General features: G+C 37.8%; 1 protein-coding gene across 1 annotated transcript in view; it reads left to right on the forward strand.

Annotated features, from left to right (window-relative positions):
* The first annotated feature begins 4,508 nt into the window (after window positions 1–4,508).
* LOC103462632 (transcription initiation factor TFIID subunit 4) overlaps window positions 4,509–25,863 on the forward strand; it is a 94,938-nt gene continuing 73,583 nt past the window's right edge. The window contains exons 1-8 of the mRNA XM_008405533.2: window positions 4,509–4,661; window positions 9,865–10,014; window positions 10,926–11,078; window positions 11,448–11,570; window positions 11,965–12,054; window positions 12,472–12,681; window positions 21,284–21,359; window positions 22,272–22,386. Coding sequence (XP_008403755.1) covers window positions 4,509–4,661; window positions 9,865–10,014; window positions 10,926–11,078; window positions 11,448–11,570; window positions 11,965–12,054; window positions 12,472–12,681; window positions 21,284–21,359; window positions 22,272–22,386 — 1,070 coding nt within the window. The remainder of the gene's footprint in view (window positions 4,662–9,864; window positions 10,015–10,925; window positions 11,079–11,447; window positions 11,571–11,964; window positions 12,055–12,471; window positions 12,682–21,283; window positions 21,360–22,271; window positions 22,387–25,863) is intronic.

The following is a 25,863-nucleotide window of genomic DNA, read 5'->3' on the forward strand; positions in this document are numbered from 1 at the left end:
AAAAAAAATCAGGCATTATTGGGGGGCACCAGAACTTCTGAGGACCCCAAGACCACTTCCTTTCTCTTCCTTTGCTAAGAGGGCTAGTTAGCTCTGGTTAGCTTATGTTATTCTTTAGTTTTTCTTCTTTTTATTCCTATGTTGTTTGTCACAACCATGATGTGTCAACACCATAAATGACAATTTACAAAACTTTGGTGAAATTTTGTGAAATAAAAGCTTAATTTTGGTATATTATAAAGATTTCCTGGACCTGATGAACTACAACATGGCCTCCTTAGGAATAACATCATATAAATTGAGGTAGTTTGGCTTTTTGTCAACTCCATCAGTTTTTGTGACTCTTTCAGTGACATTTTTGTCAAATCTCACTTAAATGTGCAATTAATTCTTTTTAATGTATTTTACATAAATTGCATTACTTCACATGCACCAAGTTTTTCATTTTACTCACTAGTTTGACACCACCTTCAGTTCTGCGTCAACTCCGTCATGCAGTGTCAACACCGTCAGATGGACTTTTTGTTGTTTTTTGTTTTAAATAATATTTATGTTGTTTCTTGAGAAGCATTTGTCTGTAAAATGAGCAAAAATATCACTAACAGGGTCATTAAAAATTATTTTTTATGTATTTTTGTCAGATGGTGATGACAACGTTCTAGGTCAGGTCGATTAAAAATGTAATTTTTTTAAAAAAAAATGTTGCAACTGGGAGCCTGTACCTTAGCATCTTTACATTTCCAAAACATTATTTGTCATATTTGCATACATAAGGTTGAGAAATAACAAAAAAAATAATAGGAAAATTAAAACCCATTTTGCCCCTATTCTCAAGAATCACTGGTAAACGTTATTAAGCCTTGTTCTCCACGATTATCGTCTTCCCTTGTAAATATGTATACTAAACTATTTGAAGGTGATTTAATTTGAAAATGAAGACGCACCTGCTGCTTTGAAAGTGCAAGTATAGTCAACTAGAGCATTGTTTTGGTTTTAAAGTTTATCGAGTTGATTTAACAACAAAAGGCAATTGTCTAAATCACGGGTGAGCATTTATGGTATAGTTTATCATTTATTGCATGAATTTTGRTTTATCATTGTCATGATAAATTCCAAACCCTCTCTTTTGTCAAGATTGCTTTTTTACTATTTCCTCCACTATTTTATTTTTATTGTTTGTCCAAAAAGAGTCTCAAAAAATCTAAATAAATTTGAAAATAGAATTAAATGCAGTTACTTTGTGCAGTTTAGTGATAAATCACACTTCTTTACGTGACTGGTATCCAAAAGAAGTGTATTAAATATCCACTTCTTTTAAATTATAGCTGTGTGTTTCAAGAGCAGAGCATTTGTGTTTATGGAGCCATGCAGTTAGCTACAAAAGAGATCAATAGTCCTTATCATCATTTTTTATTGTTATTAAAACACTGGCACAATATTTTGTGATAAAACTAAGTCCATATCGCCCACCTCTCGTCTAAACATTTTTTTTAAGATCTGATAGCTCATTAACCTTCAATTGTTAGTAGTTATCACTTAGTACTGTAATTTACACCAAATAATTATTTCACATTATGCAAGAAATCTGCTGTCACCTAGCTAAACAAGGGCACTTTTCTGTATTACTTTTACTCACATTATCAATTTAAAATAACTACTTGTTTAGACAGTGTTTTAGATTTTGAATCAACTTGGATGAGCAAAATATCTGATAATGCTATTTGTCTAGAATCATTGTAAATTTAGCTCAAACATTTGGTTCAAACAGAACWATAGCAATAGAAGAAAAATGTCCTCAACTATTGCTAACTGACAGATGCATTAAAATGAACATTTCCTTTAAACACACACACGGCATGTCAATGTAACACACTTCCATCTCACTCACTGCAACACAGGATACAAAAACATGCCGCTAAGCATATTGGGAAATGGCTCCCACTCCTTCCTTTTTCTCCTTTCAGTTATTTTTACAACTGAAAGAAAAAAAAACAAACTTTGTTTACTCAAAGTTTTTTTTGAGTAAACCAAAAATGTCATTTYGTGGGKAATAAAAAGTCAACACAACTTACTACTGTGAGTTTATTTTTCATAAACTCACATTTAAGTTAAAAATCTAACACTTGCAAGATTCCCTTTACTTAATGAGTAGAAGTTAGTGGACACAACTAAATGCAACTAAAATGTTTTRCAGTGCACMCGGCATGAGTATAAATTGATCTTTTGTTGTTGCCCCTCAAAGAAAACTATTGCCCCTCCTAACAGTTCATGTAAAACAGCGGTTCTCAAACTTTCCATAGAAAATCCACAGTAGTTGCTTTTGTTATCAGTGTTGTGGCTACCAGCCCAAGGTGCCATGCCTTTTGGCAGGGGAGGCATGTAGCATAAGCTTTATAAAGGTTGTAGACTGTGAATGGCTAATACTGTAAAAACTGCTAAAATTGAATGACTGTTTTCAGTTGTTGTTTTTTTTGGCCCCATTTGATCAAATCTAGTCCAAAAATGGAAAAAAAATACTTGGACTGGTTAAACCTGAATTGGATTATTCACTTTTTTAGRCTACGTTTGAGATTTACAAGACCTTTGGGCTATCCAGGGTTGAAGGAGAGTGGTTCAAAGACAGAGGATTGCCCAGGGTGCCATTAATGAAATGCCTCTGCACGTAATACCTCACTACATCCAAAGTTTTGCCTTACTGACTTTTTCATTTGTTCTGTTTTGCCATAAAAACAGAAAAGCATTCCTATCCATTTATACATGCTTAAAGTAAAACAAAATAAGCAGGAAGGCGCCCTAAAGTCAGGAAACAAGATTTTCTTCCAACCCTGACCTCAACATCCAATTTAGCCGATCTGCATGTAAAATAAGGTGATAATTGCAGTAATAAAGKYAATTTGTTCTTCTACAGTGTGTATCTCATTGACATTTTTTCAGCACACTAATTTAGCAAAGACGTAACTTTAATGCTTAATGACATAGAATAAAGAGGTGTCATTTGTTATTAGYTTGTATTGCTAATTGTAATTAGCCTGTTCAATAGTTCAGAAAGGAAATTCCAGATATAGATATAGGGATAAAATATAAAAATATAATTTTTCTTCTTTGAAAGGTTTCAGATTTGAAGTCTGGTTTTTAAGATTGCATCTATTTCAACACAAACTGAATTATTTGCTGAACAAATTGAATTATTCAATAAAAATAACTAATKAAATTTTTCAAAAAGCAGCAGTCTGCCTCAAGAATTGCTGGACGTTTTGGATTAATACTCCTTCTCAAGTAACAATAATGTTGTTGTACAATTCCCATTTGTTGAACTGAGAGTCTGGAGGGAGCTAAAGATCAGGGTGATGGCAAGGAGGTCTTCCAACCTTAGAGGCAACAGTAGAGAGAAATAAACCTCCCTTTTAACTGGAAGAAATCTCCAGTAAAACCAGAACCTGGCTCAGTACGAGCGACCATGTGCCAAGACTGATGGGGTTTCAGAACACATAGAAGATACACCAAAAAAGAAACGGAATGACTTTCTATGCTTATGAAAAGTAAAAAGTTAATGGAAAGAGATGGAGAACGTTTAGTTTTTGGCAACATTATTTTAGCCCATGCCTCCAGATGTAGCTTCAAGGGCACCAGCCACCGAAGTCATCGGTCCAACTCAGTCGCTCTGAGAGCAGAATGTACAACTATTCTGTATGCATTTTGTTCCAGTCTCACTTCCCATTGGTTTTAAATACTTTTAAGAAAATATTTATTTAAAMATTTCAAATATTCCACATTTATGGACATATGTTTTGCTTTTCGAACTGAGAATTTGATAGTTTTTCTAAATGGAAATAACTGTTTTCTTTGACATAATTGAGCAGTTTTATTGATTGTGCTTCTATTCTTACTTTCTTTGTTCATGGCCAGTAGCCAGAAGGGTTTCTGTGCTGCCCTTCCTCTGAGTCATCTGACCTCAGAAAAAAATTATTTAGTCTAACAGTATCATAGCAGGGTCAGAATATACGGTCAACTTTGTTATTTACAATAAACTGTGACAAGTTGTCAATGTTATAAAATGAAATGCATTAGTAAATTGACCAGAGGTCAGAATTWGACAATTTTACCTTAATTGGATTTTATTCGTCAATGTGTACAYGTATTAACTAACAGAAGGCTTCTTCTTTGAGTTTGTTGAAAGCAGAAATRAATGTTTTGATGCTTAAATCTGAATGATCGTTTAGTTTCTTCATATTCTTTTGATTTCAAAGCTCTTTCTACCTCTATTGAAGTACCTGCCGTGCAGTTTTGGCTTTTTTATGTGTCCTAGTTCCTATGTGAAATCTGTTTAAAATCTTAATTGTTAGGTCAGACCTCAAAGAACAGCCTTAAAACCAGACATTGATTTCTCCAGTAAATGGGAGGGAAATTGCACGGTACATGAGATACAACAACATAATTGAGGAATGGGCTTTGGCTGTTTCTTACTCATGACTTAAGCGCTAATAGTCGTTCCTCGCTGCCTTGCAGGAATGGTGCTGGTGCGCACTGAATTGGGCCAGCTGGTGTTGGTTCCTCAGCAGGCTTTGGCCCAAGCCCAGGCTCAAGCCCAGGCCCAGAACAACATCTCCCCGAGGCCTGCTGCTCCAACAACGGGAACGTCCTTCAGAGTAACAACTCCACAGGTGAGACTCGCCTCCAGAGCTCAGTGCTAGATACCATCATGCAGTGACATCCCTTGTTCTGGTGTGTTATGTCTCTGTGGCATGGCCTGCTTTTACACTCACTATCATCTGATTGTTTATAGGTAAGGACAAAAACTGRAAGCATGCTGCTCTTTGGTAACTTTCATATAGATTCATTCAAATTATTATGATTTTTTTAATCTCATTTTCATTCCTTTAGAAGTCATTAGATTTTTTTATTGTTTTATACTGGAAACGGAAACAGCATAGTTGTAATTGAGTTGGGAAATGTTTAGGTATTCAAAAAATATATATTTAAAAATTCAATAATGCAACTATTGTAAAAAAACAAAAAAACAACAAAACAAATATGTCATTTGTTAGGCTGGTTGGTCTGTAAATGTATCTACATTTGAACCAAGCGGAACTTGATCTCTTTTTTAATCCRGATATTAAACTTGTTAAAGAAAGTGCTGATGACATGCCCAATATTCTCATATAAGGAATTTTGTCCTATCAAGCATTGTCGAGATATGGTCTGAAAAAGTCGGTGTGTTCTTCCCCCCCCACCCCCCCCTCCCACTGATAGACATATTGGGACATCACAGTCAGGCCCCCCTTTATGCCAAATTATAACCACCTTATAATCTCCAATATCTCCTGACATTTGAACTTACTGGATCACAAAAAGTTTAGGAAACATAATTTCCTTGTGAAGACTTTTGTAGCCCTCTTTGCACTTTTTGCACTCAACACATGGTTCCTCCTTTTTCCATAAGAAACGTGTAGGAACCCAGTAAATCAACACAGCACTACCCTGAAATGCTGCTAAATTGAGGTCTGCTAAGCTAATATATCCAATGCAACAGGCAACTGTTAAATTAATTTCAACTTTACATTTATTTCTTGTAGCAGCTGCTTTGTGTAGAACAAAAAGTGAACTATGTAACACTTTGAAAGAGCAACCCACATATCTTCATTTCATTGCAGCTTAAGGTGCATTTTTATATTATATTAGGGCAAACAACCATTTTTAGCTTTTGAGAGCAAGMGTGATCATGGAAAAAGGTGTAACCCCATGTCTTCAACTCTGCATAATCTGAGTTAATCTCACGGTTGGTGACCTTTGTGAAAACGAATATGACTGATTGAATTTGATAAACTTTGATCTTTTTTCACACTGTTGAGCCTGAACCCCGTGAATAAATGCACGGCTTAACTCTAGTTGTTAATTGCAGTGTGATTGATATCTTAAAACGCCTAATTAGAACAAATGGATATACTTGATTATTTTATCCATAAATTCAATTGAGATTAATTGGTGAATTAACATCTCAAGGCWCCATAATGACTCCACGGGGTCCTCTCATAAAAATTTAACGGGTTGCTGAATCATTAATAGGAATTGGATTATTATCACCTGTGGATACATCATTCATTTGGAAGCTGGAACTTATGCTTCTGGGTGCACACCTTTGGAAAGTACTAAGTGTTCAATTACAAGGTAGGTAAATGTTTAGGTCCTCTAAGTTCAGATCAGTTTTACTGACACRGAGCACCTGCCAGGTAAATAAATGTCTTTATGATTCAGAACAAACCATTTAGTATTTTCTCAGTCATTTATTGTGTTTTTCTTTTTTTAATTTTCTAATAATARTGTTATTGGTCAACTCTAAARCTTTAGTTATAACTATAAATGAAATATGAGAATCTGGAGTCCATTAATGTTTCCAAAAAGTATTTATCTCTCAATAAATMCAATCTAATTTCTTGGTTAATTGTTTATTTATGGAATTGTCACTAAATACAAGTATTTAAAAGAAATKTATATCCCTTAATTTTTCAYGGAGATGAAAATAGTTTCCATCCCTGTTCACTATTGTGGGAGACATATAAATAATTAAAGTCTATATGCTATTATTGTTACTTGAGTTATTTCTCAGAGTTACTGTTCTTCTGCTATTTGAAGAATATAAGCATCATAAATTGCATGTTATCTAAGCTTACAATTACAATGCTTTTTGACTGGTTGTTGAAGAGTTTAAAAAAGGATGAAAAGCGTTTTCTTTTTGTAGAAGCCTGACACCCCAAAAGTAACACAGTCTTTAGACTATCACTTTCCATTTGTTTTTTGAATCTGTACAATCGTTTTGTGTGTTTCCCTTCATTATKTCCAGTAAAGACACATACATACCCACTGGATTAAAGAACTCGTTTTTTGACAAAATGTGTGACGTACGAWGGAGCTTAAAGGGGCTCGACTAGCGAGAGCTWGCTGCTCTTATAGTATGATAAAAAACACAAAATAAAATCCAGGGTAACCACTTGTCTTCAGAAGTTAATATAAATACTTTTATTGTATGTCAACCTTAGAATATTAATGAGCAAACTGCACTATGGTGACCTAAGAACACACAGCACAGGGCAGGGATAAAGTGTTTGAGAGGTTTAAAATAGAGTCAGGGTACAAAACAATGTCCCAAGTTGTAAAAACCTATTTGGAGTGAGTGTTGTGTTAAACCAGGAAACAGCCAAGATATTCATAGTAACTCTGGAGGAGCTGAAGAGATCAASATCTCAGGTGTGAGAATTGTAGTGGTTGAATAATAGCCATGAGCTTCAGAGATCTGACCCTTTTTTTTGAGGAGTAACAAGAAATTAAACTATGTATTGTTTTCCTTCCGCTCCATAATGATGTACTTACTTCAGTTTAATCTTCAATCAATTGAAGTTTGTAGTTGTGATGTTTTAAAAGTAACTGCAAAGACAAAACATTGACAGTAGAGGGCAGCATTTCATTACTTAATTTTCCAATTTGGTTCGYCCTGCATTTATTCTCTCTATTATTACCTTCTCCTCCTAATTTCTGTGCAACCTCAAGATAAGACAACATTTTGGTTTTATATCWTTATGCTTTATTTCAAAAGTCAGTGAAAGCTAAAGCATATTATATCTGGGGAAACAGAAGAAGGTGGTAGAACTGACATAAAACATTTTCAAAAACGCATCCTCTGTTTGGGTTCATATGCACAATGCCGAATGTCAGGGTTTAAAATTCAGAAATGTAACATTCTGGTGTATAATACAACCTTGCAGGTAGTTCTGCTCCCTCAAAGAATAAACTTTCATACTTTTTAAWCCTGGCATTGAGTGATTGTTCTCATGAAATGTTTTTGTCTCCATATTCACGAGAAAACTGTTAAATGTTAGACAGTAAGTTGGTCAGGGTGTTGTGGATAGAAATCTGTACCAGTTCAGAGCAGAACTTTGCTTCCAGCCAGCCAACCTGCCTCCATCCTGACATGCTCCGCTCAAAAGAGACTCGCAGATTGTCGTCGCCTCTCCCAGTCACTCTGTTGACAAATTAGTGGGCCGCGGCGTTGCCGTCTCGACAGGAAAAGCAGTAGCTGCGAAATGAAAGGGAATGGTGTTTATTCCCAGAGCTCAACCCCTCTGTCGGCCTGTCACTCTTCCTATGAGCCCGAGGGGAGAAACGGAAGGCATCCTGAGCTTCCTTCCTTCCATACCTGTTAAATCATTCATCATCCAACTGCCTGATTATTTTAAAAAGCTAACAAGGCTTTGGTTCTCCAGTGTGCTCATGTGGGAGTGAAAGTGAGCACGAGCGGGGCATAGCTGGGGGTGGGATGCACCCCGTGGCTCATACCTCCCCCCCCATTCATCCGTCATACACTGACTTCCCCCAACTCTTTAGCTCTACAAAACTTTTAGTGGAGGGGAAACTCCCTCCTCCTTTTCTTATCCTACTTCTGCACTGAAAAACTGCCCACGTTTTCACTGTGTGCATGAAACTGCAGTTCAGATGAGYGTAAAACCGAACAATGTATCGGATCACTATATCAATATTTGCTTGGATGAAATTGTAATTGTGTTTGAAGGGTCATTCATACTATGAATGCCATGACTATATTTAGCCAGTTGGATGCTCTCTGGCTTCCCTTGATTCACATAATGTGTACATTTTTAAGTGGCTAAGTTGCCAAAATTCAAAGTAAACCGCACCGCATTTCAATATTCATCAAAAGTATTGCAATTACACGTTTTCCTAATATTGTACAGCTTCGTTTGAGCCTAAATTTAGAAGCACGTGTGTTTGTGGAGGTATTTCTATGACTTCTTGGTCTTTTCTGGGTGCCAGAGGTCAGAACCGAAGGCCTCCTGGGTTGTTTTGGCCAGGAGTTGGGCTATATAGTAGCGTGGTGTCACACTTCCAACACTTATTGCTTTCCCTGGCTTACAAGGAAGACAGATCCAGCTGAAAAAAACCACCAAGTCTTTGTATCCAAACTAAAGGAGTGCCACCCTTAACAGTTTAAAACAAACTACAATTAGCAGAATGTCTATTAGGTTGACAAGAAGAGCAAATAACCCAACTAATTATTTGGCCAATATTAGCTTGTTATAATTATGTTGATCTCTATTTATATTTTTATAAGATTGTCAATATCAAATGCACAATAAATGTTCTGGACAACACTTTCAGAGCAGTAATAATCACAATATGTTTGTGTTGGCAACAGGAGGAATAAATGTGGCTTTTCTGTTTTTAAATGAAAGCTGTTAGATCATGTTCTTTATTTCTATTAAAATGTTTGTGCGTAAATATTGTGAAGCAGTCATCTTATTCTAAATAATATGCTGAAGTAAAAATACAGCTTCGCATGGCTAAAAACAATTACGGCAGTCATTTACGTATGGTGAAATAGTCATAATTTCTCTTTCATGTCAGGGATTTTCTTCAAACGACTATAAAGAAATTTATATTCCCTGACTTAAAACGGAAAGATCAGAAGATTTGAACCGTCTTCCTGTGATGCAAGCTGTCAAACTGCTAGAATAGTGAATTGCTTTTCAGACAAGGGTCCCATCATCTAATAGAGACATTTTTCTTTTATTTGAGCTTTGATAGAGAAAAGAGATTACTTCACCCTGCTTTTAAGATTATTCCAGCTTTCCAGCATGACATGCTTTGTTCCACAATTTTCTTCCATTTACACACATAACATGATGGGAACAGCCAGGGCCTGCATGACGTCCTGATTCTCTGCAACTTGGCTTTGTGTCAGTCTTTACCGCCGCCATCATGCTCACACCATCTTCTCTCCTCCTTGTGACCTTTCTCTACGTGTCTGCGAGGCACGCTCCGGCTTTTTCCTTATCCTGTTGCTCTTTTTCTTTCCAGCAGTCTCCTGCAACTTCTCAGACCACAAGGCCATGCCCTTTGACCCCGGCCAAGATGGCACCGTCTCCCTCTCCCACACCTTCCAGCCCTGCCCTCCAGACCTCTTCCTCCTCTTCTTCCTCCTCCTCCTCTTGTCCTGCACTCCGCCCTGTGAGCTAACTCTCCTCGAATGATGAATTCATGTTTTATTCCTGCAGCTGTCCTGATAGCTCATGTCGAGAAACAATGTTAGGATGTGGCTTTGTTTTTGAGAGGATGTTTTGCATGAATTATTTCTTGGAGTTTTTTTTTCTCTCTCTAAGGAAAATCAGAATTTATTTATTATGCTTTCTAAAATATCTTACCAATAGGTTCTTTCCTGGGTTATTTAACTGCTATCAGATGATGTAGAAGTGTTAGCTTTTGGTTGCTGAGAGACCCTTCTAAACCGTTTTAGGCTCTGGTTAGTCTGCTTTGTTTGAGCTCTAGTTCATTTGTCTTGAAAGTCCGGTTTGTTCGGGGAGATGTGAAGCGCAAACCTAAAAATTTAGGCCTGGCGCAGTACTAGCAGGATAGCTAGCATGTGTTCGTTTACCCAAGACAAAAGAGAAATCTTACAACCACAAAAATCTGATGCCATTCCATTTTTGATTGCATTKCGTGAAGAAGGACGGTGTGCTCATGTCTTCTTCAGAGGTTTTYGTGTCTTTTCCTTCRGWGCTTCTTGATGCAGCACTGAGTGCGCTTCAATATCTGTYTTTTCTTRTCAATCATTCACGCACTTATTATTAACTAAAATATAAAAAACAACACTACAGCAGAGGCTGGAGTGTCGTGCCGGTAAGGTGGTGCCAGCSATGAGTGAGCATCAAGCATAGGTTTAATAGATAACTCTGTTTCCAAGCTTCTTGCTTGTCGCTGCCTCCCCTCTCCTCCTCCTTTTCTGTTAAAAGATGTCCGCTGAAGTCAGGAGACCAGATGTGACAGGAGCGCCGTGGCGCCTGCCTCCTGTTCTCTGTGGCCTTGCTGCGAGCAAAGCGTCACGTCCTGTTTGTCTCTCTGTCTCTTCCTTGCTCTTCCAGAAGGGCCCGGTGGCACCGACCGTGGCAGTGACGGCTCCGCAGCAGACCCCCATGGTCATGACCCCCCAGGCCCAGGCCCAGCCTACCTCCCAGCCAGCAGCACAGACGCAGACGAGCGTCGCAGCGACCCCCGGAGGTCCGGTCGTGTCCCAGGTCTGTTCTCCGCCATTTCCCAGGAGGCCAGCGCTGGTTCCTGGCACGGACAAGGAGTCTCACACATGCCCACAAACATTTGCACCCATGCATTCACACTAGTGCATACCCAAGGACATGCAGCCAACATGAACTCTTGCTTGTTTGTAAGGCTGAAACGATTAAGSGGATTAATARCGATGAAATGGTTATTGAAACAATAGTCAACTAATTTAGTGGTTGATTAATTTTTAACTGGAGCATACAGACTCAAAAAAAGGCCAATTGCTGAAAGAGTAATATTCTCATCTTTATTTTCTAATTTAATTCATTTTACAATTTTCTATTTTCTTTAAACATGGTAAAAAAAATATTCACCATGTTTCACAGGAGATGCAAGAAAATGTGAAGAAGTGTAAGAATTTCCTGGCTACACTTATAAAGCTGGCGTCACACAACTCTCCGTCTCCTGAGACTTCCAAGAACGTCAAAGCTCTGGTTCAGGATCTGCTGGTGGGTGTGAGAAACCAAACAAACTGTATTGTCTTCATTATTACATAAAGTGGATAGCAGCTCTTTTTAACACGGCAGACATTAATGAAATTGTATTTTTTGAACATCTGACTAACTTCAGGTGGTAAATAGCATAATTGAACTAGTCAACTTTGACCTTTTGTGTGTTTTGTATTGAATATTTCCAACCTGTAGATGGCAGCATGAAACTTTTTCCAAAATCTACTTTCTGAACTCATGAATGTTCAGCCTTTGTTTTAGAATATACTTCAAGGTTTTAGGATGGGGATTTCAAAGCCTTATCRTCTTTGCAAGTGTTGGGGTTTCAGTATCTTATGGCCAAATCACCATGTTAATCTGCCTGGTTCTTGTTTCTCTCCTTTCTGACYGACAGGATGCCAAGATTGAACCGGAAGAGTTCACCAGCAGGCTGCAGACTGAGCTCAAGTCGTCTCCGCAGCCTTACCTGGTGCCTTTTCTCAAGGTGGGCTTTTTGTTTGGGGACATCTTTTTAGTCTATCAATTGAAATTAAAAGGCTAAATAGATTTATTCTGGTATTGATAGCTGCAGGAGACATGTCTTTGAACTTTTTTTTACATTTTGTCACATTACGACCACAAAAGTTTATTTTATTTGGACTTTCTGTAACAGACCAACAACAGGTAGCTCACAATTATGAAGAGGAATGAAAAGCGCACTTAGTTTTGAATAATTATCACAAGTAAATATCAAATGTGCATGGCAGGTTTGATACGCATGCTCCACGTTCAGTCATAATTTAATAAGCAACAATAAAACAACCAGTGTACCCGGCTGCTGAACTTGTTGTTGCAGCTGTATATGCTGCTTTGTGTTGCTGTGTGACTGCAATCTTCATGACCTCCCTGTGTGCGTCAACAGAAGAGCCTCCCGGCCCTGAGGCTGTCTTTGCTGAACAGTCAGCAGTCCCTGACCCAGCCCCTGCAGCAGGGAGTCAAACCAGCAGCCGGCGGCACCCCTCCTGCCATGGTAGCTGGGCCAGCTGTCCGCATACGGCACCCTAACAGCGTCAGCACCACTGCGGGTGCCAGCGTGCTGCCCGCTGGGACCGTCGGACATGCAGCTGCCATGGTACGTACAGAGCAGAGCCGTGCTCCTGTGCAGACACAAACACRACAGCCATGTTCACGAGCACGGGTCCAATTTAAATTGAACTGAAGCCCTCAATGACTCATGAGAAGAAAACGCTTACACTGTTGTTTTCTTGACATCCTGAATTCATTAAACGAGTATGAGGAAATCCTTGGATCACTGTTATATCATTAGTTATTGGTTGATGGGTTTTTATATCGAGCTGTATTGTAGAATTCTGTGATTTAATGCCTCACATGTAAAGGTGAGTTTAGTGATGACGCAATTCCCCCTGAAACTTCAGTGATTGGGAAAGAATAGATTTGGATGGACTCARATCTCTGAAAGTACCCYACCTTTGATAAACARACCTCAACAAGCTGCAGAAAAACCAAATGCTTTCTGTTCTGGTATCATTCTAGCTGGATATTTGACCACTCTTCTTATCAGAAGTGGTACAGTTTATTTAAATTTGTGGGTTTCCTGGCACAAATCYTGGGTTTTAAGCACAGTCTCTACATTTTTATTCATGCTGAGGTTAGGGTCATTCCACATTGCTAATATAATTCAAAAATCTGTTTTCTTGTGTTTTTTTTTTTTTTTTTTTTTTTGCTTCATTGTCTGGTTGGAACACCCAGTTCTGTCCAAGTTTCAATATTCTGACCCAAACTTCTGCCCTCAGAGGAAAGAWAGTTGGTTAGGATCTTGAGGAAGTCAAAATGCCTTCTGGAGAAAATGAGGCCTAAATATGATCTGAGACAAAAGTTGAGCTGTTTGATCACATGACAAGAAATATGTTTAGAGGCGTCATGAAGCTTTCAGCGCAACAAACACATCACCAGCTTCCATTATGATGATGGTAGCATCATGCTRAGGGTCATAATGGTACTGATGCTTTGCACAAAGTGGATAAAATATAAACCAAAGACTAAACCTCTAAATACTTGAGCTTCTTTCCAAATCAACAGTTGGATGATTAAAACTTGGATGATCCAACAGGACCATGATTACAAACGCATATCAGAACTTTATAGAGTTTAAATAAAGTTTCATTACACTTTACTGAGATTAAACCAGAAAAAGTAGATGGCTGGCAAACAGAAACATTACTAATGGGTTTCATTCTTTTTTGCTGCTCTCAAAGCTTGAAATCTGTGCAAAATTCAAGTCATGCAGGTGTCATAYGGGTATCACTCTGTTTGCTGGTCTCCTTCTGCAACAACAGGATCTCCTTTAAGAGTCAAACTTTTTCAATGTATCTAATTACACAAAGACGGCTTCTTATCAGCCATGTGAAGGTCAGACAAATCRCCACTCCACCTGTCTCCAACAATTAGTGACATGTTTCCAGATTGAACAGAAATAGATTGTAGTTTGAAGGCCCAAATGTGGCTGTTTTRAAGTTGAATATTTAGTGTYTGAAAATGACATTTATACTCTGTGCACAATTATTAGACATGAGAGCAATTTGACCATATTTTCATTTTTATGCATACTATCCACGCTGAATAAACTTGGATGCTTATTGGGTTTAAGCTTATCAGGTGATGTGTATTTGTGTAATGAAGGACGGTATGGCCTAAGGACATCAACACCCTTTTATCAAGGTGTACATAATTATTAGGCAGCCTCAGGGCTTATGGGACCAAAACAGATTTAACTCACTCAGAAAAATTAAAAAATGAAGTATTTCAGAGGGATGTAGCACTCTTGAAATTTCCAAGATATTTGTGTGTGATCACAGAACCACCAAAGCTTTTGCTGTAGATCGTCAAAAGTGTCGTAAGAAAAGTATTGGGGAGGGGGGAGGTGCAAGTTAAGACAAAGAATTGGAGAGGAACTCATACTCCTCTGTGTGGTAATAATGCTCTAACTTTTATCAAAAGTTCACCAATCAGAACTTTGTGGCTTATGTTTGACCCACTGACGTCAATGTTGGCTTTTCTCCTTTGAGGTTTATTGTATTAGGAATGTTTATGATGTGAAAGAGAACACTCCCCCGTAAAATGCGGTTTTACTATTTTAAAACAAAGACAAGAGTTTTATGGAGGGGACATTGTATCCATCTTAAATTGAAAAGGCAGAGCTAGCATTACAAAAACAGCTGTCCCTTTGTGCACAATGTAGAAAATTTAGATCTGTACCCAAACTTCGAGATTTTCAGGGCGCTGCCAACATTACCATATTCATCATGTCCTGTGATAGAGATTGAAAGCACAAAGTAATAAAAAAGCTACTTCACTGTCCTCCATTCCCCTCTTCCTATATAAGAAGTCACAAAGTCTTCCTCTCTCACTCTTTTGCAGCCTGAATAAACCATAGACATGTTAGTTCCCTGTTGAAGAACTTCTTATCTACCTTTTCTTTTCTTTTTAATTTAAGCACCTGATTGATAGTGGAAATGATTAACTTGGACTCTCTTCCTCTCAGTAATGTGTCCACACTGCATACTCTATCTCTAGCTGTTGAGATAATAATACTAGATGAACTGCAGAGCCCACATGTAGAAACCAGGAGCCTSACCAAACAACTGTAATGCATTACAGATTGTTTATGGGATTGTTTAAGCTGAAGATAGGCGGTCTTCTGCGGTTGGCCAGATGTTTTCACACAGTTCAAGTAAGGTCAAACTCAGAATAGTTTGGCGTCAAGTGGAGGGTTTGGGCAAACTACAGGGTTCTCTCAATTCTCACACCTTTGACATGCTTGCTCTCTTCTCTGTCTTTTCCCTTATCTTCCTCCTTACTTTAACTCACTTGTTCTCCATTGAGTTAAATGTTGAAAGGCAAAGATTGAGAACAAATGACACTTGGGAACATTTTGTCAGCCTTAAAATACATCTCGTATCACTGCTATGCAGATGACATTCAGTTGTGAACCTTATTTCACCCAAACAAAGTGTCTAAATTTCAGTTTCCTAAAGTGCCTAGATTCTACTTAACAGTGGAAGGCAGACTGTTTCCTTCAATTAACTGAAGACGGAACTGAAATAATTATCTTTTTGAAGCAGAAAAACGCATGTCTTGGATAAAGGAAACACTTGGATCTCTTGGTTTTTGGGCAAATTCACTGTTGGGAAGCTTTGTATAACCCTTGATCCTACTTTTCCTTTGGATGCACACGTCAAGTCTCTGTTTCATTTCTGTTTTTATTGTTGGAAATGTATTGCCAGACTAAGCTCCATTGTGTCATTTCCTGAGCTGAAAATAATAATTCATCTTTTGTTTGATTTCAATCAGATTATTGCAAACCACCATAGACATGCCTTAGTAAAACCTGCTTAGATKATTGTAAATTCGTCAAAGACCTGCTGCCAGGCTTCTGACAAAATCCTTCAAGTTTTCACTTGCGAGTCCAATCTTGGTGCTGCTGCATTGGCTTATGTTTTTATTTTATAGTGCAATTAAAGACTCTTTTACTGACTTGGACAGCTCTTCGTGGACAGGCACCAGGTTATCTCAGAGGTTGGTGGACGCTGTGGCCACTTTTAAAAGCCAGTTAAAGCATTATTATTAAAATCTGCTTTTTATTAAATTCTCTTGTTTTTTTTATTCRTTGCTGTGAAACACTGGGATTTTTATATCTTGAAAGACGCTATATTAATAACGTTTTACTTTCTTATTACCTTTAATGTATGTGGAAACTTGCAAAAATGATATGTAGTTTGCAAATAAGTTTATAGTACAAATTATTTCACGACAAATACATTTACAGTTTTGCATAAAGTCCAAGCAAATTTATTGGTAATTTGAATTATAGATAAAATTGTTAAAATGCTAAAATTATTCTAATACTCAGGGTAAAATCAAAGTTGAAAAGCTACATTAGAATGAAGTTTGAGGAGATGAATTCATTATGCAGGTAGAAATGAAAAAAAGATATGCATTTAATTCTCTTTTAAAATGTTCACACTTTAAGCCTCAGGTAGTGAMTTTCTGAGTGTGTGCCATAATGATGACCAAAGCCTAGTTAAAACCTGGTTTTGGAAGGTCTGAGCATTCTGGAGGATTCATAATATTAGAACAGTTCTGATAAATAAGATGGATTTACACCATCTTATGAACAGCTTTATAAACATGTGAAAGGATCCTAAAATTAATCCTTGAAGCAAAAGGTTTCAAGTTTTCAGGTTTTCAGTTTGATATGTGCTCTCTTTCTATTTTTTCCTAACAAATGTGCAACTAAATTTAGGAACAAATGTAACTTGTGCTGCATTTCCTACAGACACCAGAAAGTAATAGATGTCATAGTTTGAAAAATCTGCAAGAAACAAAAGCTTGCACTCGTGTTTGTTTGAGGGAAATGGTTGTACTCTGGCAATATTTAATTAATAAATATTCTGCACTAGATGAATAGCAGGATCTATAATTACTGGTCACTACCCTCAAATTAACTGACATTGTAGAAGAAGTGTGTGGACAATAGGATAAGTTAACAGCCTGCGGGACCTTATCCACACTCTCACATCAGTCAGGCGATTTTTGATCCACACTTTTTGTACAATTCTTCATCCAACTGAGACTTGTATGTAGTTGGTAGCTGTTTATAAAGGAACATATTTCACCACAGCAAATAATTTTGTTAGAGGTCTGGACTTTAATTTGGCTTTCACATTTCTGCTTTTMTTTTTTTTTCAGCCGTCCTGTTGCAGATATCTTGCAATGATTGCAATCAATTGGCAGAATTTCAGCAGTTGGACAGATGGCCTCACATTTTTTTTTTTTACAGAATATTGTAGTATGACAGGTTTGCTGTCTAAAACAAAGCTGGGAAATTCTTAACTTCACTGATCATTTTAGGGCTGCACAATCCTAATCAAAATGGTGATAATGATTATTTTTCTAAATATTGAGATAATGTGGATTCATTAAAATCATCCATTGATTTTAATCTTTAAATGTTGCATGAATACAGAATTTTTCCATATCCTTGTTGTGCCATGTACACATATTTGCTTCAAAATAAAATTGGTCTTTATTATTCAGCTAGATTTGGGTACTTTTAAAACCAAACAGCTTACAATGGCTTGCTAAAGAAGAATTAAACCTTTATACAGTTTGTCAAATTAGAACCACTAACATAAGGGTATTTTATTGTGCTATATAATAGACGAACGCACAGCACTGTATATTTGTAAAGTGAAATTAAAAAAGAGTAGGTCTTCAAATTTGTTTAAAAAATATCTGTGTGACATAAGTCTTCATATGCAAACCGTCCTAAAAATCATTAATAAAATATTCAGATTCTAAAAACTGAAAGGCTGAACAAGGGACATCATCTTTTTGGAAAACAAACTGCAAAAAGATACTCTGAAACTCTGGAGAAGCTGGAGAAGCTCATGTGTGAGAATCTACTGACTATACTACTTTGAATTGCCTTGTTGCTGAAAATGTGCTATATAAATAAAATTACCTTGCCTTACCTTACTATTGTGCACCATCTTCTATGAAAGATGGTGGTGGCAGAACCATGCTGTGGGGATGCATTTCTGCAGCAGGGACAATCTGACTATGCTTGATCTTTTTTCAAAGAAAAATGGGCAAAACGTTCAGTCTCTAGTCAAGCAAAAAATCCCAACAAAACATATAAAACCTAACAAAAAAAACACTGAAAAGTTTGTTTTTGTTGTGGCAAAATGAATTAAAGTATGGGTGTTTTGAATACTTTAAAAAGGGTCTTCAAGTAAATGCATAAAATGTTTTTAGATATTAATTTTTATCCTATTTGACAAATATTCTTTTTATTTGATAATTTAATAAGAAAGGGATTGATTGCGTGCTTTGGGATCATGTGAGTAGTCATCCCAGCATCGGAGAATTGGTTTAGTCAGAGTTCTGCTCTCAGACCAAAATGAAAACAGCAATTTTCACTTATCATCTGCCTTAAGCAGGACCTGTGGGTTAGACACCTGATATGCTTTGGTGTGGCGTTCCATTTGTGGTACAAAATCACAATTTTGCGAACAAAAATAGAATTTTATTAACTTTTGAACTGTGCATAACAGTACTTGGAAATTGGGATGATATATGTGCTTTTGTTCGAGAGGGTTTTTCAACAAACATGCTTGTATTATAAGTCTAGAGAGAAAAATGTGGGAAAAAAAATTGTGTTCTTAAATTATACAGTTAAAACATAATCTTTACCAAATATTCCTTTCATGCAGAGCTTGAGATTTTGATTTGAATTTTGATTATGAATATTATAAATTATTGCCCAGTTATAATTTATAACTATAAATTATAATTTATAACTGGGCAATAACACTTTATAACTAGTGTCAATTATAAAGATATAATTGACACTATATCTTTTATAGTGTCAATTATAAAAGATATGTGTGTACTGTCCAACTTTGTAGCGGTGATCACCTCTGAAATCCAAACTGAAACTTAAATTTATTGAACTTTAATTTAAAATTATTGCACTAACAAAAACAATTGTGTCTTATACATTAGTCATTATATTCACAAATCCAAACTCGACATTTGGCCAAACACAATTTAAATGCAATCTTGGTACTGTAGTTTGCTGTTARCCCTTCTCCTTGTGATTTTCAAACTTCCTACCTTTTCCAGCTTTTATTTATTTTTTTATTCTGTGTTAACTGTGTCGCCAACTAGCCAGAGGTGCTAGCTATCTCTGCCTATTATGAATGTATTTTTACCCTTCCCTCCCACTCCTGCAGACCCCTGCAGTGGATCTCTGGGAAAAATAGCCTCTGTCTTTTTTGCAGTAGCTTGAACAGTAATATAGCATGTGTCAGGGAATGGAAAACAAGGCTAAAAAATATGCAGCAAGAAGCAAAATGGTAGGAATGGATGGCTGAGCCAGAGGGTCGGCCTGTAGCTGCTACCAAGGAAGGAAGTGACTCTAATAGCCCAGCATCAAGCACCCTTCATCCCCCCCCACCCCTCACCCACTCTATCTGCTCCATCTTCTTTTTCTCCCTCTTTGTCTAAACTACTATTTCACTGAGGTCTTGACTTCATTTCGCCTTTTTATCTGGAAATACCAGCAAATATAGGTCACTCACAGAGCACCTTGTGAAATTATTGATACGCATGAACATTTTCACATTTTGCCACATTACAGCCGTATACCTCAATGTGTTTAATAGGATTATTATGTGACAGACAAACCCAAAGCCATCCAAAATCCTGAAGTCTAATGTAATAATGAATAGCTCTCATTCTTAAACAAATGAAATTATTACATTTGTGGTATACATGTCATCTGCTCCCTTTACTCTGTCACTCCAGTTSACTAGTCACATTTGTGTAATTTAATAGTTGTGTAAACAGCTGCTCTGTAAAGTCCTCAGAGCTTTGTTAGAGGACATTTGTGAACAGACAGCAGCATAGAGGAACACAGATAAGAGATAAAGTTGTGAAGACGTTTTATGGCAGGGTTAGGAGATAAAACATCACATGCTTTAAATACAGGCAGCAGTGTTCAGTCCATTATCTAAAAGCACTACTGCTCACCTACCTAAAATATTACTGTTCAACCGAAATGACAGGCTGTTCAAGATGAGCGTTATTCATAGAAGTAGGAGAGGTTCACAGCCTAGAGTGGAGAATCAGCTCACAGGTGTACATTATGTAAACCATTTGCATGTGAAAGCATGATGAGAAGAAAGTCATGATAAGTCTTGTTTGTAGTCATTTAAGGGAAACGGACAAACGTGGAAGGAGGAGATCTGACCAGATGAAACCAATATTGAACATTTTGGCCAAGATGCAAAACCTATTTGTGCAGGAAAACAAATACTGCACAATATTGGGGCTGAAAATAAATGCATGCCACACTTTTTAGATCTTTATTTGTTAAAAGAAAAAGAAAAAGAAAAAAAAAAGTCCATTACCAGGAGGGTAGATGATTTTTTAATTCATTTCAATTTGAACTAGACTAACTGGTAATGTGAATCTCCACATGTGGCTAAATGATTCGACTTCTTCAAATGAAGCAAAACTGGTGTCAAACGTTTGTGCTGGTTTGTGCAGCAAAATTTTTTATTTTGTCTCAAAGGTATTAATAAATGTTTCCAGAGGTCATCTAAGGTGAACTAGCCCTGCCACACTAACAAAGTCAAACAAATTTGGTGTCAATTAACTGTGCCACAAAGTTTTAGCTGCACAAACATGGCACAATTAATTTATATAAGTTTTTAAAATCTTTATAACAAACAAAAAAATTTGCTTCAAATGCAGCGCATTTGATTGACACCATATTTTTGATTGATTTTGTAGATGTGGGGGGAGTGGTTGACTTTTGAACATTTATTAATAAAACATCTTTAAAATTATAAAGGGAAAAAAAAAAGTGTTGCACAAATGTTTGACACCAATTTTGTTTTAATTCGGAGAGAGCTCCTGCAGATAAATTTAAGTAGATAAGACGCAAGCAGCTGTCGGCCAGTTTCTCATTCCTATTCTGCCAAAGGGTAAAAGCTGATTTTCCCTTGAAACAGATAATCATCTATAGAATGAAAGAGTGGTTAAACAGTTGTGCCGTAATAAATGTTTGTAAATTTTCCTTCTTTTCCTCTTTCTGATTTTTATCTCCGTCTTTCAAAATGCTTTAATAAAGTTTTTCTCCTTAGGGCGTGAAGACAGGAGGGACTCTCAGTGGTCCGATCCGGATGCCCATGGTGATCACGCAGTCCATCAGACCACAAGGTAAGACGCTTTCAGGGCATCTCCAACCTTATTGGACATCACTGAAGCATTCATGTGTCTCAGAAAAATAATAACAAAAGAAACTTTGCGATGGGAGGCGACACATTTTTTTAGTTAGAGATACAGCAAAATAGATTGAACTTAAGGCTGCCGTTAGTGAAACTGTAAATGTTCCCTCGGTAGGCCGGAAGATGTGTAAACAGACAGGAGCCGCAGAGAGAACAGGTGCTTTTTCCTGCTCGGTTATAGAGCCTCCTCAAACATTTGTGCTGCTGCTTACTCACACTGATTCACAAACACTCTTCCCACAGAAGCCCGCAAATATCGCCCCCAACGCCAACCGAGTGGAACGCTCCCCTAAGAGAGCCGCATGCTCTCAAGTGGTGCGTGTGTGCGAGCGAGTGTGTGTACCTGTTTTCGCATGAGCGTGTGTCTGTGTACGATCGGAGGTGCATACAAATTTGATCTACCCCTCTTCCGAAGATTGCCTGCAGTGAAAGATCTGTAGGTTGTTTTATGCCCGTAAATTGGAATGCGGGGATAGATCTAAAAATACTTCTCTGCGCCTCTTGGCTAGGAACATGCCTGTTAAAATCAAGTTTAAATTCACTCTGGCAGTCCTTGTGCCTCTCCGGAAAAACGTGTCTCGGAGCAGGATGCGTTTTAGGAGTGTAAGGAGAGCCGCTGAAGCGCAGTGATATTGACAGAGCGACGCCAACCTGGGTTGGTTCATCTAAGCCCCCCACCTTCCCTTCACCCCCCTGTGAGGAAGACAGAGACAGCTAAAGGTAGTCCTTAGACAGGAGGATATCTGATGCAAATAGAAGGGGACACTTCAGTGATAATATTACTTTTCTTTTTTATTTAGCTTTTTCTCCTTCTTTGTTTTTGTTTGTCCCCTCTCCTGAACAGGAACGATAGGGAAGGGAGCCATCATACAAGCAGGCAAAAGTCCCATGGGCCTGCCTGTTCAGATCTCTGGGAATCAGAAAAACAAGCTCAACGACCCCGGAGGAGGCTCTTTCAGGTACAGACTGTGTGAAACACGTCATTCCCAGATGCCACCACATGGGGGCAGCATTTTATCAAGCAGCTTTCTCCATGACTACAGGCAACTCTCTCAGCTAAGGCTATGAGTGTTTATTGGAGCTGCCTGCCTGGCCACCTGGCTGCCTGCCTGCCTGGCCGGCTGGATGATCGGTGGTCCTTTCTCTCTTCGTGCTCATCACATAGCAACACACTGCCAACCAATAGATCACCCTCACACTCGCCCTCTTTGTGCCAGTGTCACAAGTCATTGGCAGGACTGCAAATGAGCTAAATCTTAATTTAGAAAAAAGATAATTGTGTCCAGATGGTTGGAAATTCTGGATGCTGTTCTGAAAATACCTTTTGGTTAAGTCAGACATGCGGTATTACGCCTGCAGCTTTGCTCTCTTTCTCTCTCGCTCTCTGGTCTTGTCTCTGCTTCTGGTGGGCCTTTGTCTCCAAACATAAAAGGTTCCTCGCCCACATGCTGGCCTTTGTGGTCTATGCTGTSCGTGTTTTTTCTGTTTGTGCAGCATTTCTGTGCTGGTTTGTACGTACATGTTTGCATTGCTTACATCTTGTTTGTACTCCTGCTGGCGTGCACTTTCAAGACTTCAAGAATATTTGCAGTTCAAGCTTGGACTCACGCACGCGAGTAGGGGCAGGCGGCTTAGGATGACCTCAGCATGACTGGGCCAGCGCAAGAAGAGTCTGGGTCACATGGGCCAGCGGGTTCATGGTAATGGCCTCCGTCTCCTGAGGGGAAAGGCATTGCCCTCGGCTCTGATTGATAAACCAATAAATCTTTAGCTGCCTTGGTAATTAAGCTGTCAGGCTCGCTTGTTACTGACGACCTTTTCCCCCCTGCGGTGATCACAGTGGCCCACCACACACGAACGAGCTGGTTTCATCATGAACCCAATAACGCACACGGCACCACAGTCCCAGAGGAAACGCGTCCTGACATCACACACCATATTTTCCTTTAATAAAGGTCAGCTGATAAACACATTTTACACAGTATTTGGYTCCTTGCAAAGAGGGCTGGACGATATGGCTGAATGATTKAAGCGTTTTATTTCTATCAGCCGATATCAATAATTATTGATTAGTTKTTTTTTTTTTGTTTGTTTTAAATATGTGAAATACTGCCAAACTGGTGGCAAGACGTTTCCTGTTTTATCCACAGTTTTCCACATTGCTKCTTATTTTTAAGCAGTTATGAGASACAGTGGCTAAACCTTAWACTGCTGCTGTGCAAGTTACTGGACAGGTTGTTGCTAGGTAACCAACGTGCTARGGAGTTGCTAGGTAACCAAAGAGTGAGTGAGTTAGTTGATGCCTTYCACCTTGCTTAGCTGTCTGTGAGAGGTTGAGAGGCTAGTCTCTTCTGTGCCTACATTCCCGGGAATGCTGTACGGTTTTGGATCAGAGATCAGTGAAATTATTGAACATTCTATCAGACATTTTGTCTATTGATATTGATCACGTGTCTGTTATGATATATAATGTCATTAATTTATTTTTTAGCACTACTTCCAGATTTCYTTTGTTTTTGAATTTTTGCCAATCAAATTTCAATATTGGACAAAAATACCCCTAGTAAACAGAAAAAGCTGTTTTAAAAATGAGGATTTTTCTAATGGAGGGTAAAACAAAATCTATCCAAAGCAACTTGGTCAGATGCAAGAAGAATAATTGCCCTCTAAACCCAATAATATTTCTGCCACCCTTGGTGCCAGCGACTGCCATCATGTGATTGTGAGAAGAGGCAATGAGTTTATRACTTTTCTATGGAGGAATTTTGTCTCTCTCTTGTTCTAATACATCTACACCGGAGGGTTTTCARCATGCTCTGTCTAAAGCCATGCCAGAGCATGTCAATCGGTATTGTCTCCGGGCTTTGACTTGGCCAATCCTAAAYCTTTTTGTGTTTTCTAGCCATGCAGTGGTGGKCTTGTTGGTGTTCTGCTGCAAAACCCAAGTGTACTTAAGCTGTAAATCACCAGACACTGACTGAACATTCTGCTTTAAGATTTTCCCCAAGTGAACTCCATTAYCATCAGCATGTTTGACTGTTGACATGATATTTTTTCCTGAATACACACACCTYCCAAAATATCACACTTTTGTYTTGTCAGTTCATAGAATATTTTCCCAAASTCTTGGGGATCACTTTGGGCCTTTTTGTACRTCTAGGTGAACAGTGATTTTTGCATTKGAACTCTAGCATAGAAGTTCACTGCTGCCCAACAAATGATTTAAGAGTATTTGTCACAATTTCATTCGGCAAATCCATGATAATCACAACTGTCTAGTGCTTAATTRGAGATATTGTGATGTTTCAATATYGTGAGGCGTATGATGAGATTTTGTTACATCTCTAATATTGACAGACCTCAATAACTTTATTTCTCATCTCATCTTGAATTTYTTCAAATTGGGACAAGAAGACTTGCAAGAGATTTTAATTAATATTAATTAATTCTTGATTAAACAACTTGGAGGAGGTGATTACTTTTTCACCTTGTGACAGCTTGGTTGGGATGGCTTTGCCATTGGCAAATAAGCTCATTYGAAGGCTGATTTTGCATTTTCTCATATTATTGTCGTCTGACGTCGTCTGATATCAACATTAGTTTGATGTGGTGTTGAACATATAATAAAAAGCAAAGAAGAAAATAAATGTGTTAGAGGTCAAATATGTTTTCACACCACTTTTCCCATGTCTTATTTTTGTGTATATGTTTCTCAATACATATAGATATAGCTCTCATCAAACAAACTCGCTGAACTTGGATTGCATTTTRTTTTGTCAAAGGCTTCGTTGTRCTCTATTACCTGCTGTATCAGAATGTTTTCATCGTTTCAGACATTTTCTAGTGAATGTGTGTGTTGTGGCTGTGCAATTAATATTTTTTTTCCAATTACATTGGGTTCCAACAATTATGTGGACAATCTAATTGAGATGAAACAATTATTGGAGATGAAACAATTATTGGACTGCAGTCTGTTTCACAGTGATGCACTTCTTTTGTCCTGTGTTATAAATCTAATACAGCAGTGTGCCCTCAGCTCACCCTCAAAGCTTAGACGAACTTAGACTTAAGCCCCTCATGCAAGGTTGGTCAAGTCATCTCAAACAATGATGGTGGTGATGGGGATCTGGGGGGTAAATACTTTTTTTTTTTACGTATAGATATATATATTTTTTTCTTTATACTAATCCATAACTTTATGAATTATGGAGGAAACACTGTACTGGAYTTTATTTAAAGGTAATGGTCAACAGAACTAAATACAAATGCATTATTGGTAAAGAAAGACTTTGAGTACMATGTATAATTTTTCTTCACTGTTCCAATTACACAGCTATATATAAAATCTATTAAATCTCAGTAAAATTTCAAGGAATACTTGCACAAGACACTGTTAAAAATACGTTATATTCAACTAGGGCTGAAACAATAAATTA

The sequence above is a fragment of the Poecilia reticulata genome, linkage group LG3 (genome assembly GCF_000633615.1).
Source record: "Poecilia reticulata strain Guanapo linkage group LG3, Guppy_female_1.0+MT, whole genome shotgun sequence".
Lineage (NCBI taxonomy): Eukaryota > Metazoa > Chordata > Actinopteri > Cyprinodontiformes > Poeciliidae > Poecilia > Poecilia reticulata.